The sequence below is a fragment of the Polypterus senegalus genome, chromosome 8 (assembly GCF_016835505.1).
Source record: "Polypterus senegalus isolate Bchr_013 chromosome 8, ASM1683550v1, whole genome shotgun sequence".
NCBI classification, from domain to species: domain Eukaryota; kingdom Metazoa; phylum Chordata; class Cladistia; order Polypteriformes; family Polypteridae; genus Polypterus; species Polypterus senegalus.
This window is the reverse complement of record NC_053161.1, coordinates 90,053,716-90,067,935: the sequence shown is the minus strand read 5'-3', so window position 1 is coordinate 90,067,935 and position 14,220 is coordinate 90,053,716. Positions and strand designations below refer to the sequence as shown.

The 14,220-nt window shown below is 37.2% G+C and overlaps 1 protein-coding gene across 1 annotated transcript in view; it reads left to right on the top strand.

The window, feature by feature from the left end:
* The first annotated feature begins 1,182 nt into the window (after positions 1-1,182).
* LOC120534123 (kielin cysteine rich BMP regulator) overlaps positions 1,183-14,220 on the top strand; it is a 314,528-nt gene continuing 301,490 nt past the window's right edge. Inside the window, 1 exon segment of the mRNA XM_039761428.1 lies at positions 1,183-1,801. Coding sequence (XP_039617362.1) covers positions 1,717-1,801 — 85 coding nt within the window. The 5' untranslated portion in view covers positions 1,183-1,716.

Genomic DNA, 14,220 nt, shown 5'->3' with positions numbered 1-14,220 from the left:
CCTTGGTGCTACTGACATGCAGTATCATAGGAACATATAAAATGAGATAATAATAAAGTATAAATAAGATAGAATAATAATTTATGCAAAAATAGTAGAAGGTTATAGAGATACTAACATAAAGTAGGAATATCCCTGAGTCAATAATCTAATCGTCCTGGGACAAACTCACACTCAGGTTTTGCCAATTTATAGTTGTTAATTAACCTAACACACACATTTTTGGCATGCTCAAGGAGACCAGGGTACCAAGGATAGAAGGTGGCTATTGGCACACAGTGAATAGGTTGGGAGTTGTTATACACCACTGGAGCATCAACTTAGCCCATTGTGCAGAGTGGTAAACACTTGTGCATCAAAGTGAACATACACATTTATACTTAGTTCAGAGCTTTCAACTTAAATGGAACACACATACCTTTGAGATGAAAGGGGAAACCAATGTACTTCAGGAAAAAAGACATGTGCACTGGAAGAATGTGCAGATTACACATAGAAACTGAATAGACTGGGAGCCGAACTCAGGCTGTGAGGCAAAAGTTCTGAGTACCAGTAATCCACTCACCTCTGAATACACCACATGTAATCCTCTGTTTTTACCTTAATAGAGTTTGCAGTAATATGACTGATACTTTATCCAAATCAACCTACAAATCAAAAATGCAAAGTGAAATGATTGATATATTTGAGTACTTTAGGTTCAAGTTCCGGGTTGGTTTCCATGCCTGTGGAGAACTCTAGTCCATGCATCTCTAAAGTGGAATAAGAAGGATTAAAAATTAAGTGTAAAGATGGTCGACAGGTTAAATAACAATAAGAGTCAGACAGTCAGTGAGTAGGGCTTACTGAAGTTGGCAAACCTGTGGGTAATGTTTAACAGTTCAAGGAACAGAAGCGTTTTTCAGTAAGAGTATTTTCTAAATGTTTCTATAGCTTATATACAGTACATTCATTGTTTTTTCATTGAGCTACACTCAGCTGGAAATTAATGACTTGAAAGCATTCAGTCACAACAGAATGAAATTGCAGGGCAAAACGCGGTCACCTTTGAGAGGTGATCCGTGCGTTATTCTCATCTTGCGAACTTTTCTTTCTTCCAGTCCTGGGATCCAGACCACTTTTTTGTTTAGACAGCCCAGAAGTGGATTTAAAAGCACACACTCCCACCTCTCACAGAAACACACAACCCACCCCTTCATGGGGTAAATTACTACTGTCCTAATAAAATAAATTAAAAAGTTCAGAAACAGTGGGGCCAGCAGAAAAAAAGAAGCAGTATGTGAGAAAGAAAAGAAGCTGCGAGACTCACTAGATTCTCAACAAGCAGGAACAATGACAGGGATGCGGCAGGCTGCCCAGTTGTTGCTTTATATTTATTTCAGTGTATGCGGGCACGTGCATTAGAGATCTTCAGAGGGAAATGATCCAGAGATTCTGAGCGCTTGAAGTTCACGCTCCGCTTGTTTTCTCTTGGCGCTTGGACCTTGGGTACAAATCGGCGAACTTTGTACTAATTCAAGGTTCCTTCCTCTACGTTTTTGAAATGTTTTAAGGGGTAAAAACTACAAGAAAGAAAAAAAAAACTCAATTTGGGTCTTAAAACTCGTTGCCGCCCCCCTTTCGTCTTTCTAAGGTCCCGCTTTGGAATTCTCTTTAAAGGTGAAAATGAGACAGAGGATGCCTGGACTCACGGTTACAGTTCTCCTTCAGGTATTTATGGCCGCTTTGGGGAATTGTTCGTTGACTCCAGTGGCTCAGCCCGACCTCCAGCCCAACAGCTACTACTACTACGATGACAACGGTACGTGAGCCATTCGGCTTTCTTTTACCTTTTCATTTGATGATCGCGGGAGTCGCGCGTGTCCGGAGGAGCAAAGCAGAAACTACATTCATAACAGGGACACTGATTCCTTATGATTACCTTTTATTAAGTAACGTTATACGGCTCCAGATAGTACTTTTCTGTGTTTGGGAATCAACATTTTTCCTTTCATCTCCACTTTTCATGTCTTTAACCATTTCGACAAGCGGGGGCTTGTTATTAGGATGGATTAAAGGCGCTGTGGTCAACAGAGAGTTAAGTCAGAAGTGAAACAAGCCATTTGTGCATTAGTCTAAACAAAACTTTTCATTGTTCTGACGTGTATGTTTTTTCCTTTTGCTATCTTTTTTCAGACATGATTATATTATTATTATTGCATCGGAAATGCATTTTAACCCGCTGTAATTGTCATAGCGGCCTAAAGACACTTTAAATGATTTAATACTGTGACGTAAAGTGAACTAGAAAGTCTTAAACTTGTAATCCTTTAATGCTAGATATTGATTGTAGGCTTAGATTACTAAAGAAAATTTACTTAAGTAGCTATGTGTGTCTTTGTTGTAAGGGGAGTTAAGCGGGAATGAGGAAATGTACTTGGATACTTCACTTGCCACTTAATTAAGTTCAGGATGTTAAGTGATGGAACCGATCCTGGCAGTATTGTCTACAGGGCAGGAGCACATCCTGAATGGGGAGGCAGTTCATCGCGGAGCCTCCTCATACATCCACACTCATATGAGCTTTGTGCAAAATAGTTGTTAAAGAAAAATGTATTTGGGTTGTTGGCAAAAAACGGAGAAATGGGGTAAAACGCCATGCAGAAACTGGGAGAATGTGCCAACAATATTGAGCGCCAAGTGCAAGCATAGAATGGTGGGTCCATGATGCAGGCAAACCACACCACATAGTAGTTTAAACTGTATTATGATGTAGTTGGACAAATAAAAAATAGCAAGCACATATAAAAGCAGCACAGATTTATGAAAGTAGAAGCAGCTGGGTAAGGTTACAAGATAGTTTTGTGGAATGATTAAACTGTAATGCAAAGTAAATATCATGTCATTTTGTAACCTGTTTAATCCAGATCCTGTTTGTATGGGGCTGGAGCCTATCCCAGCCATCACAGGGCTCAAAGGGTTTGACAGGGTGCAAGATGAACACACCCCACACACCAGAGCCAATTTAGCATTGCCAGTTTACCTAACCTGTATGTCTTTTGACAGCAGGAGGAAACCGTAGCAAACCCACTTAGACATGGGAGAACATGCAAACTCCACACTGGGAGGGCCTGGGACGCAAACTCTTCTCTCCTTACTGTGAGGTGCTTGCACTACCACTGCGCCATCATGTCTTCCTCATTGTAAATAATGAAATAAACAATTATGTGAAGATGTCCTACAGAGGAATGCTTTGGACAAAAATGAAATACATATGCAAATAATACATGTATTGTGAAATGAATAAATTGAAACATGACAATATGTGAGCATTAATAATCATATTTATTATGAAATGTTTTTGTTGTTGTTTTTGTTTAGTTATTTCAGTGACCTTGCACGCAACTTAAAAATGGTTTGAAATTAAAACTTTAATTTTAACCCATCAAAGAGGGTGGGTTCTAGCAAGTACTGCGGTTTGATTGGCAAATCATCTGTAGAGTGTGCATACTGTAAGTCTTTGGCCATCACATGCTACAGGCAGTCACCACAGGTTAGATACAGACTCCTGAGAGGATGATGACTTGAAAGCATGTTGAATTAAACTAGCTGCTTCTTGCAGTAATTCTGGACAATGTTTTCTAGAATTTGTGTCTGACATGGTTGCATAATGTTGAGCATGTGCTAATTAAAACACAGTGCTTGCTATAGTCCACTTTATTAAATAAATACATATATTTCCAAATGCTTCACAAAAGGCAGGTCAAGACCTTCACCAGCCTCCCCAGAAGAGGCACACCTGAATCCAACTTGCCCCACTTGCAAACTGTTTGTTCCGGCCTGTACAGCCACAGAAATGGGAAGCAGGCTGAAATAACTAGAAAGTCCCAAAATATATGAAAATCTCGACATGACGGAGGGATACCTATAAGAGAGAGAGAGATCAATCAACTGACGTTACCAGAAAGTGCTCTGCTCTCTGTGCTCTATGCAGCTGAGACTATGAGTTCTCCTATGAACTCATGCTGCAAGGAGACCACCTCTAAGCCAGATGTTGCTTGTTCACAGTTGACCATAAGCAGTTCAACACAGTGCAAATCTGCGAACTGAGATGTCTCATGGTGTGAGTCCATGATAAATACATTTGGCAACAAGGATGGAATTTGCTGTGTGGATGGATGGGGTGGTAGTAGTGGTGTTACACAGAGAAGGTTGGGGCTGAGACAGAGAGTGCTTAGCTTACATCACCAGGAATTGCTCTACTCGTAGTGTTCAGAAATGGTCTCAGCACAGCTCAGACTAGAATCTCTTCTATTAGCTCTCACTGTAAGTAGACTGCTTCTGAACTAGGGTCTTCACAGTTCACCACAGTGCAAATCTGCCAACTGAGATGCTCTGTGGAGTGAGTCCACAGCAGTTCAGGTGGCACAGTGTAGCATGTCAGTGCCTCCCGTCTCCAGGAAACTAGGTTGATTTATGGTCTGTTAGCAATTTTATAGAGTTTCCACATTCTCACATGTCCATATGTAGTATAATTAACCTGCCACTGCTGAGAAGTCACTCCAGGCACCACACCTTTCTGTTTCATATTCTCATATGGAGAGGCTATCCATGTACAGTATTCACGGCTTTAGAGTCAGAAAGGACCATTTTACATAGCTGAGCTAAGGATAACTGCTTTTGTTCAAGTACTGTAAGTAATCTGGGTAATCTTATTTCTAACTGTAGCAGTGTCCTATTAAATGATATACTGTCACTCCCTTTTCAGCCTTGCTACCCTTTTGCTACATTATCACAAGATTACATTTTATATTCATCATTATATATTTGACATGCACCTGCATCCAAGACACAGTTGTTACACACTTGGTCGAAGACAGCATGAATGGCTAAATAAGCTTCACTCAGTGAGGCTAGGATTGAACCACTAGCCCAGTATTTGAGGGGCAAATGCCTTAACCACTTCACCATATTGTCTGCCAAAACATTATTATCTTTGTTTTCTGGATGCCATCAAGATTGAAACCAGCCTTTGACTTGAAACCAGTTCACTATAGTGAATTTACAAGAACTAATAGTAGTACCACTTCCAGCTAGCCGATAAATGCCAGGAAGCCAGATCCGTTTGGACACTGTGAAGTTGCTTCATTACAAGGCACACTCATTCACACATTTAGAGATGTGAAACAGTGTACCCTGTACATCTTTAGGATGATGCAAAAAAACAAGTGCAAATAAAACAAATAGCAGCAATATAATGATGGTTTAGCGTTTGGCAACTTCACAGCACTAGAAGCAGCATTGAGAGTATTTTCACCTCAATTCAGGTATATCCTAATAGCGAGGACCCCACTTAGTGTGACCTAAGGTTTGACGAAGCAGCTTTGATTTCTCTCTGAGTACATGTGTACTATAATGATTTGGTGGGCCATTCAGACCTTTTCCTTGTCTCTGTTGCACCGATTTGAAATATGACTTTTTGCCAAAGGCAGAAGAAATTAGTTATAATTTTTTAATGTAAAATAATTTAATACATCAGGTTACAAAACAATTAGTAATATTTATGCGTAAACTCCTTAAACCAATTCTTCAACTGAGTTTTTGTACTTTCTAGAGTAAACAAGCCTTATTTGTAACAGTTTTTTATATGACTGGGGGAGGATTACCCTTTGTAAGATGTCAGCACAAACAGATAATGACTTGCTGGGAAACATTTTAAAAATGCCAAAAAGACTTTTATTGTCTGCCAAAAACATTTAGAGCAGTCTATGAGAAGACACAGTATTGGGTGTCTATGCTGACAAGAACCACCAGCTTAGTATACAGCACTAGGGAATATTTTTTAAACATTACCGTTCTTGGAAGTTTACTGGCCATGCAAAGCAAATAAAGTTCATGCTTCATTTAGTTATTAGGTTTGTTGTAATTCTGATCTTGTCTATTTCTTCATTATTTTGTTGATTATATAGCTCCATTTGCTCTGCTTTTGTGCCACATTTATAATTTTACAATACAGCATTGTATATATTATTACATGTGGTGTGCATGCAGTTTAACTGATTTCTAGTTGCATAGTGAGCAAACCATTGATGTTTATTTAAATTATTTAAAAGGTAAGTAGAACTTTCCTCAGCTATCTCATTGCTGCAACAGAACCTTCCCCAGTTATCCAGTTTGTAATTTCTGAGAGTGTATGGAGCCAAATCAGTAGCAGTTGCGAGACAATGTTAGAAATCAGCCCTGAATGGAACACCAGTCCGCCTTTGTACAAATTCACTCTCCAAGAAAACTAATTTTAGCTGCTTTTGATGAAGTTTTCCAAATGGTTCTAAAAGGTTCAAATGCAGCTACCAGATAGATATTCTGGCACTAGTATCACTTGTCATACAAAAAATACTCCACAGTCCAAGTGTCTTCATTTTTAAGGGTTTTAGTGAAATTCAAAGCAAACAGTACACACAAAAAATTGAAAAAAGGTTGATAGTGCGTGCAGAAATAAAAGAAAAGGGGGAACGTATAATATTCTCCTTAAATATATAGGTTACATTTCTTAAGGTTTATATGCATTGTACTATGGAGTGGCTGGTGAGAAAACTATATTCCCTTAATGACTGTTTGACCGCTCATGTTTCTTTCCAGCTGTCTAACTTCAGTCTATGGGCATAATACTGTCACACAGAGTTAAGATTATGAACATTCCATTTTCTATGACATACAGTGGATTAAACTGAATATTCCTTTATCTATGTTAAGTTATATTATATTCAAGTTCATGCTAAGCAGACTAAGGAAAATTTACCGCTAAAATTAACTTAACAGATTTGGCTCTTACACTCATCTAGTATTGTCAGCCCGTATGAATAATTGTCATTCGCATCACTCTATAAACCCATGAGGAGTGCAGAGTGATTTGGGATCCTTTGGATGAAATGTGCATGCATTTGAACACAGAAGTCAAGCAAATCTTCAGAAAGTCTAAAAATAAAGTTTCTTCACCTGGTTTGGAAACAGAGTGAATACCCAATAGGGATGAATGTATAACATATCCAGTAGGAATTGTATTGTCTTAATATGTACACCAGACCTGGTGCTTTAATCATTTCACTCGACTTGCTTCCTGTTCTGTTTATTTATTTTTTGTTAACTTTTTTTCCATTTTGCTAAAGCTGCCTTCAGGGTCCCATGATGAGCTAAACTTGTGTGTTATAACTGTCTTTCTGCATGATTTTTTTAACATGAGGCTTTTAGGTCTGATGAATATTTTTGGCTCATTTACTCCATATGCTATTGCCTTGTATTGTTTTTTATATTCATTTAAACTGTCAGAAATAAATCTTTGCTTTTACTGTGTATAACTATTAAAAGGTCAGATCAGGTGTTTGGTTTATGACTCTACCATTCTGAAGTAGAAGCCTTATGGTGCTCATAATTGAAATATTGTTTGCTCTTTTTTAAAAAGGACATTAAATACAATGTACATATGCCAACTACAAGTGTTATCAAAGAATAAAAGTCCAATCAAATCAAACTTAAATCCAAAGAGAGTTGTAGAGGAGGCTAAGGCCCATCAAGGTCTGTAGTACAAAGCAAGCAGAAAATTCTTTGTTTTTTTACTATGACATGAATATGGTATTTAGTTGTGATTTGTCCTTGATGTCTTCAGTGAAATTTTCAGAAAAAAATAATATGAGTACCAAAAATACAGTAGCATCCTTTTACAACTGTATGGGAAACCCATTGACTTAACAAAACACCACTTACATAATAAGGAATAGAAAAATAAAAGACACAATAAGAAAACAAAATAAATCAACATTAATTAACATCGAATAAGAGTAAGGTTCAATGGCCAGGGAGGACAGAAAAAACAAAAAAACTACAGACGACTGGAGACAAAATAAAATCTGTAGACCATGAGACTGCCCAGTCCCCTCTGGGCATTCTACCTCACATAAATGAAACAGTCCTCTTTGGATTTAGGGTTCTCACGGAAGGGCTTGATGAAGATGGTCACGTAGAGTTTTGCCTTTTAATCCATCCATCATTGTTGGAGCATCATGAAGCTTCGAGTAGGTGGAGGTGGCGCAGGCCACCACCACAAAGAAACTGGAAAAAGAAACAGAAAAGAAAGTAGGGGTCAGTACGGATGGATATTGTGGTATAGTATGAAAGTATATAAGGATATTTAATACTATATACAGGCATGTGTATGTAGTTTTCTGAGTGAAGAAAAACCTTGTGGTAATCGTGCAATATTTACCCATAACAAGTTTTGATCTATGTCCCAGTTCTCTTGTTGAAGAACATAAGCTTGGATCCATCATAATAATTCCCTTCCTAATTGTAAACACCTCAATCTTGTCACTTCATAATCTCTGAATGATTGTTTCTTCAATTTGAAACTGTCAACTGTCATTACTCAAATGTGCAGAGAAATAGAGAGGGAGAGATAAAGATATCATTAAAAATTTGTAAAAGGAAAAGGATCTATAATTTATTGTAACTGAAGTGGATAACTCTAAATTAATTAGACTTGACTAGTGGGGTAGTCTGTCCAGTGTATTGTGTCTGTTCTCACCAAGAATATTAGGTGGAAAGTGAGTCAGTTACTTGAATTGACTTTTTGTATTGTTACACCTTATTTTTATTTAGCTTATTAGAATTTGAAAAACATAAAAGGCTATTTTTTATTATTTGAGCTTGATGGAATGAATTAATATAGGAAATTTGCTCTTTAAGTAATAGCAAGGAAATGCATTGAATGCTTTTACTCGTAAGGAGAAAGGAAAGAACTAATTATACTGAACAAGGAGATCATTAAATAAAAGATTAAAGTCTTTCTGTATATACTGTACACTATAAATTATACATTTTTTATATGGAAAAAACAGGTGAAAAGGTGTTTCCACCCTGAAAATATTAAAAGAAGGACACCACTTTATAGTGGATCTTTCATTAAATGATGAAGAGATGAAAGACCATGGTTATTGTGAAAGTCAGCCATTAGAAAAGGTAAAATAAGAGATTAAAAGTTTATTCTGCATCAGTACTGGGGAAATGTGTGATCTGACTGTGTGATTGTGCTTAGCATAGTCTACTTTTAGGTGTACCGAGGCTGTGGTTGGATGGATGAAAACCGATGAAGTGGTTAGTAAATTCCTAAATCTGCTGACTGATGCCGAAGAAAGGAAAAATTCAAACACCAATGAGTAGTTTATGCAGGTGAGGTACAAAGTTGGAGAGTTGTTTGAAATATTGAACTGTGCATGACATTGTTTTTGGTTTGTTTTTTTCTTGTTGTTTTTCCTGGTCTTTTACCTTCTATTTTCTCTACAATGTGTGCCAAAAATTAGGTCTCTCTGGTGCTATGGTCCTCAGTGCTGCAGTTACCTGAGAAACCTAAAAAAGACACCTGCTTTTTACAAGCACCTTGCTGTACCGCTTGCTTTGCTTCTGGCACCCTGTTCACTAGTCAGTCTTAAGGAAGTTCTTTAAAGAAGGACTTTTCATTTTGTTTGTTTTGGAATCTAACTTGGGCTTGCTTATTTAATTGTTGTTGTAGTTTGAGACTGAGTAGTGTTTCAGCCTTGGGGCTTTTTTAAAATCTGGAAATTATGCAGTTAAAGGATTTATGCTCAGGTCGTTCTTTTGGTTTAGTGATTTGGCATAATTAATATACAGCTTTCTTGTTTGACAGTGTTATATTTAATTCTGTCTTGCCGATATTTTGCTCTCTCTCAAAATGAGACAGTGCTAATGAAAGGAGTTGGGGGATGAAACATACTCAGGAAGTCAAACTGGGATCAAAACCAAAAAACAAACTGATCTTTTATCAAAATTTAGCATGTTAAACATGTTCATTGGCCAGAAGGAGATTTACAGTGATAAAATTAGAAAGAAAACACTATTGTTTTTATCCTAAACACGGATGGGAATGTATGTATTGACCTTAACATCATCACACCAATAATGTAACACACTCTTGGGTGGTTGTGAGATAGACTGCTGCAGCTACAGGAGACGTTACTTTGACATAATGGTGCCACCCATCATCAAACAAATTCAGGACAACTGCTACTGAGAAATAAATCTCAGAATTGGATTGTTTGGGTCAATAAAACCCAAAATAGACTTGTAGATTGTAAAGATCCATTCAGGACTTCGTAAAAAAAATTAAATAAAGACATTAATGACAACATATTCTTTGTTTCTTTTGCAGATAATTTAAATGATGAATAAATACATCTTATTAAAATGTTTAATAATATTTTTGGTTTTGGTGTAGGGTTTTGCTTGGTTTTGTAAATTATAACAATAACTCTGTGTTACAGCCCCGTGCAATCTTAACTGATTCAAACCATGAGTGAATCCACGTTCTAAAGTTATATTCTGTTTTAAACTCACAACCCTTTGAAAGTATAAATGAAGTCAGAAAAGTGTTTGACATGTAGAAATTGGCTTCTCTACTCTACAGGGCATTGTTGCCCAGCCTAGGCATTATTCACACTTGCTAAGCGGTTTTGATATAGAGAAGTCTAGGTAATTAAATCCATAAACTGTGTTCAATGAGAAAATTATTTGGGTCTTTCACCAGGAATGATACAGGGAGATTTTAGTGAGTTTGTGCCTTTAGGTAGTCTCTAGATCCCTGGTGCAACCATGTCATTTTGAGAGTAAATATTCAGAGAAGCCTAAAAGCTGTGATATTTGCAAGCTGTTTTTTAAATGGCCATAAATTAATTCAAAATTAGATGGAGAATCACATGAAAGGTCTTTGACATTGTTTCTGCATGTAGTCATCAAAGTGGGCTGCAGTGTGCAGCTGGTACAGTATGATCAGATGCCTGTGCAAGGAAATATTCCTTGTAGTATACTGTAATTATAGCTTAGTTTCACAATGTTAAAGTGAACTTTCTATTTAGCTACACAGAAGGGAAACATCTGTTGAAGTGTGAAAAACTTACTACACTATACTTTTCTTCTGAATTGCAAAGAAGCTCTAAATGTAAGCTGTCAAGTAGAGAGTATGATAGTGGAACAGTGGATGGTGCTACTCCTGACTAACAGTTCCAAATTAATTTCCCAGCCTAGTCACATAATTGTTACTGTTTTAATGTTATTCCTGTTAATTTTGATAATTTGTTAAAGATATACTGCATCCATAAATGTGCACTTTGTGGGTGGAACCCCAACAGGTTGGGTTCACCTTGACATCACTGCTGCTGGGTTCTCCTTCTGGCTTTATATGGAGCATTGTGATAGTATTGGAGTTTATTGTAAGTATTGTTTTTCCTTGATTTTAATGGTTGTTGAATTTATTTTCTTTTACCTTATTATGCTTTTCTAATTGTGAGTTTGGCCTTGTTGACACAGATAGCCTTTTTAACATATCCTTTTATGCTCTATTTATATTAATAAACTCTAATTTTATAAAGATTCCATGTTCCCTTTTGTTTGTAAGCCAGAGTTTTTTTATGGTTTATCACTCTTGTAAGACATTAGTTGTGAATTCTGTAACTTGATTGCATTTTTTAAATTTTAAAGCAAGCATCCCATCTTTAGGCCACAACTTGCAGGTAGTAGTTTGAGGACTTAATGACTATGGGTGAGCCTCTTCTAGGCAGAGCAGTGAAAGTCCTGGCCTGTTTTTTGTGGCCTATTTTTGGAGGCCACACATCCCTTCATTATGTTTGGAACTCCTACTCTTAACAGATAGGAGCAGTAGTGAATAAAGCTTTTAACTTGGTAAAAGCCTCCTATGTTTCAAGTATTTCAAGAAATTATAATTGGTTAAAGCAGCAATAATGACGGTAGCCCTGCAAAAATTGGTAATAAGGGCCGTTAAGGACATGCCTAAGTGAGAATGAAACTTTTCAATCCAAAGTAGCCTTAATTTTATTAGTATGAATGCTAAAGAGATATATAATAAACCAAGAATGACACAATGGTCTTCACATTTATCAAGCTTTAAATACAAATATTATTTTTGCAAATGCAAGAGATCCTTCCAAAAATGTTGCACATGACTAGCTATATCCTTGGAGAAAATTAAAATGTTGTTGATATACTGTATGCCACTACATATTGCTCTAAAATATCTCTAAACTTATCATTACATAAAACTGGGAAACTGCAGCTACATTATCCAGACCATAGAATATTATCAGGTATTCTTAATATCTTGAGGTACTTTTAAAGTTTTATACTTTAAGTACTTTTAAACTTTCATTCATCTACATTTCTTATTGTTTGTCAGGTTGTATACAGTAATCCCTCCTCGATCGCGGGGGTTGCGTTCCAGAACCCCCCGCGATAGGTGAAAATCCGCAAGTAGAAACCATATGTTTGTATGATTATTTTTATATATTTTAAGCCCTTAGAAACTCTCCCACACTGTTTATAAATATTCTCCGCACAGTTATACAGTAAACCCTTGTTTATCACGGTTAATCCGCTCCAGACAGATAAATGAATTTCCACGAAGTAGGATTCTTTATTTATAAATCTAATATTTTCGCAGTTAGAGCATAGAAAACCTGTTTACGACCTTCTAAATACGTTTTTTAACATTATTAGAGCCCTCTAGACATGAAATAACACCCTTTAGTCAAAAGTTTAAACTGTGCTCCATGACAAGACAGAGATGACAGTTCTTTCTCACAATTAAAAGAATGCAAACATATCTTCCTCTTCAATGTGCGCGTAAGGAGCGGAGAATGTCAGAGAGAGAGTAAAGTAAACAATGAAAAATCAATAGGGCTGTTGCGCTTTTAAGAATGCAAGCACCGCGATAAAGCAGCGGCAATGAAGGGATCAATGCGAAGGTAGCCTTTCAGCATTTTTTACAGGAGCGTCCGTATCTTCTAAGCAAACAGCCTCTGTGCAAAAGCCCTCTGCTCACATCTCCTCCGTCAAGCGCAGAGAACGCAGAGAGAGAGAGAGAGAGCGCGCGAGATTAAAGCAAACAATCAAAAAATCAATAAGTGTGCTTTTGGACGCACCTCGATAAAGCGGCATTTCTTAGAGGAGCGTCCGTATCCACTAGGCAAACAGCTTCTGTGCAAGCAGCACCTCTGCTCACACCCCCTCCGTCAGGCGCAGAGAATGTCAGAGAGGGTGAGATAGAGGCAGAGACAAGCAAACAATCGAGCACCGCGCAGGAGGCATATCTTATAGCATTGAGGAGTTTTAGTTAATATGTAATACGTGCTCTGATTGGGTAGCTTCTAAGCCATCCGCCAATAGCGTCCCTTGTATGAAATCAACTGGGCAAACAAACTGAGGAAGCATGTACCATAAATTAAAAGACCCATTGTCCGCAGAAATCATGAATCAGCGAAAAATCCATAATATACATTTACATATGCTTACATATAAAATCCGCGATAGAGCAAAACCGCGAAAGTCAAAGCGCGATACAGCAAGGGATCACTGTACACTCGTCAGGTCCAGCTTTGTGAAGATCATAGCATTAGAAATTCTAGATTGTCTGTAACATATTCATTCAAAGTCTTTGATTTTGATAAAGCATAAACATTCCCTATAGGGTGTAGAGTCCAAGGCAGAAATTAGTTAACACAGTTTTAGGCTCTGTGAGGTGGTAAAGTTATAGCCGTTTATTTACTAAGCACATCCTTTTGCTCTATATACAGTACTCATCAGGGAAAGTACTAACATTAAAACACTGAAAAGAGGTTTTTCTAAAAGAGCAGACATTAAACAGTTTTGAAAATAGAAGGTGCATCACAAAACCAATTTCCTAGACTCCCAGTCAATAATGAGATTGTGTCTGGCAAGACAGGGGAAACCTCAAATAACTTTAGTTATTAAAAATGAAACTGTGGTTTTTGATGTGCAAGCTTCCAGTCCTCACCTTTAATGAGGGGAAATTAATTCAATCAATTTACACCTGATGGGTCACCATCAATTGAATGTATCCTCATTTTATGCTTTAACATTGTTTGACTTCTAACTGTTGAAGTAAACTAGAAAAAAATCATTTTCATCTGCAATCAACTGTAGCAATGCTGAAAATTCCAGTATTTCTGTCGTGACCAGAATTTGTCAGGGACTTAGTACTAATACTAGTGCGCTTTGATGACTTTTTCTGTCACTTTCTTTCTGATAACCATGTGCTAAATTGTAGAGCCAACAACTTTTTCCAAATATTCTCCATATTAATGGGTGGCCAGTTAATCCTTTAATTCCTCTGATAAATCCATTTATGGATATTGAAGCAAT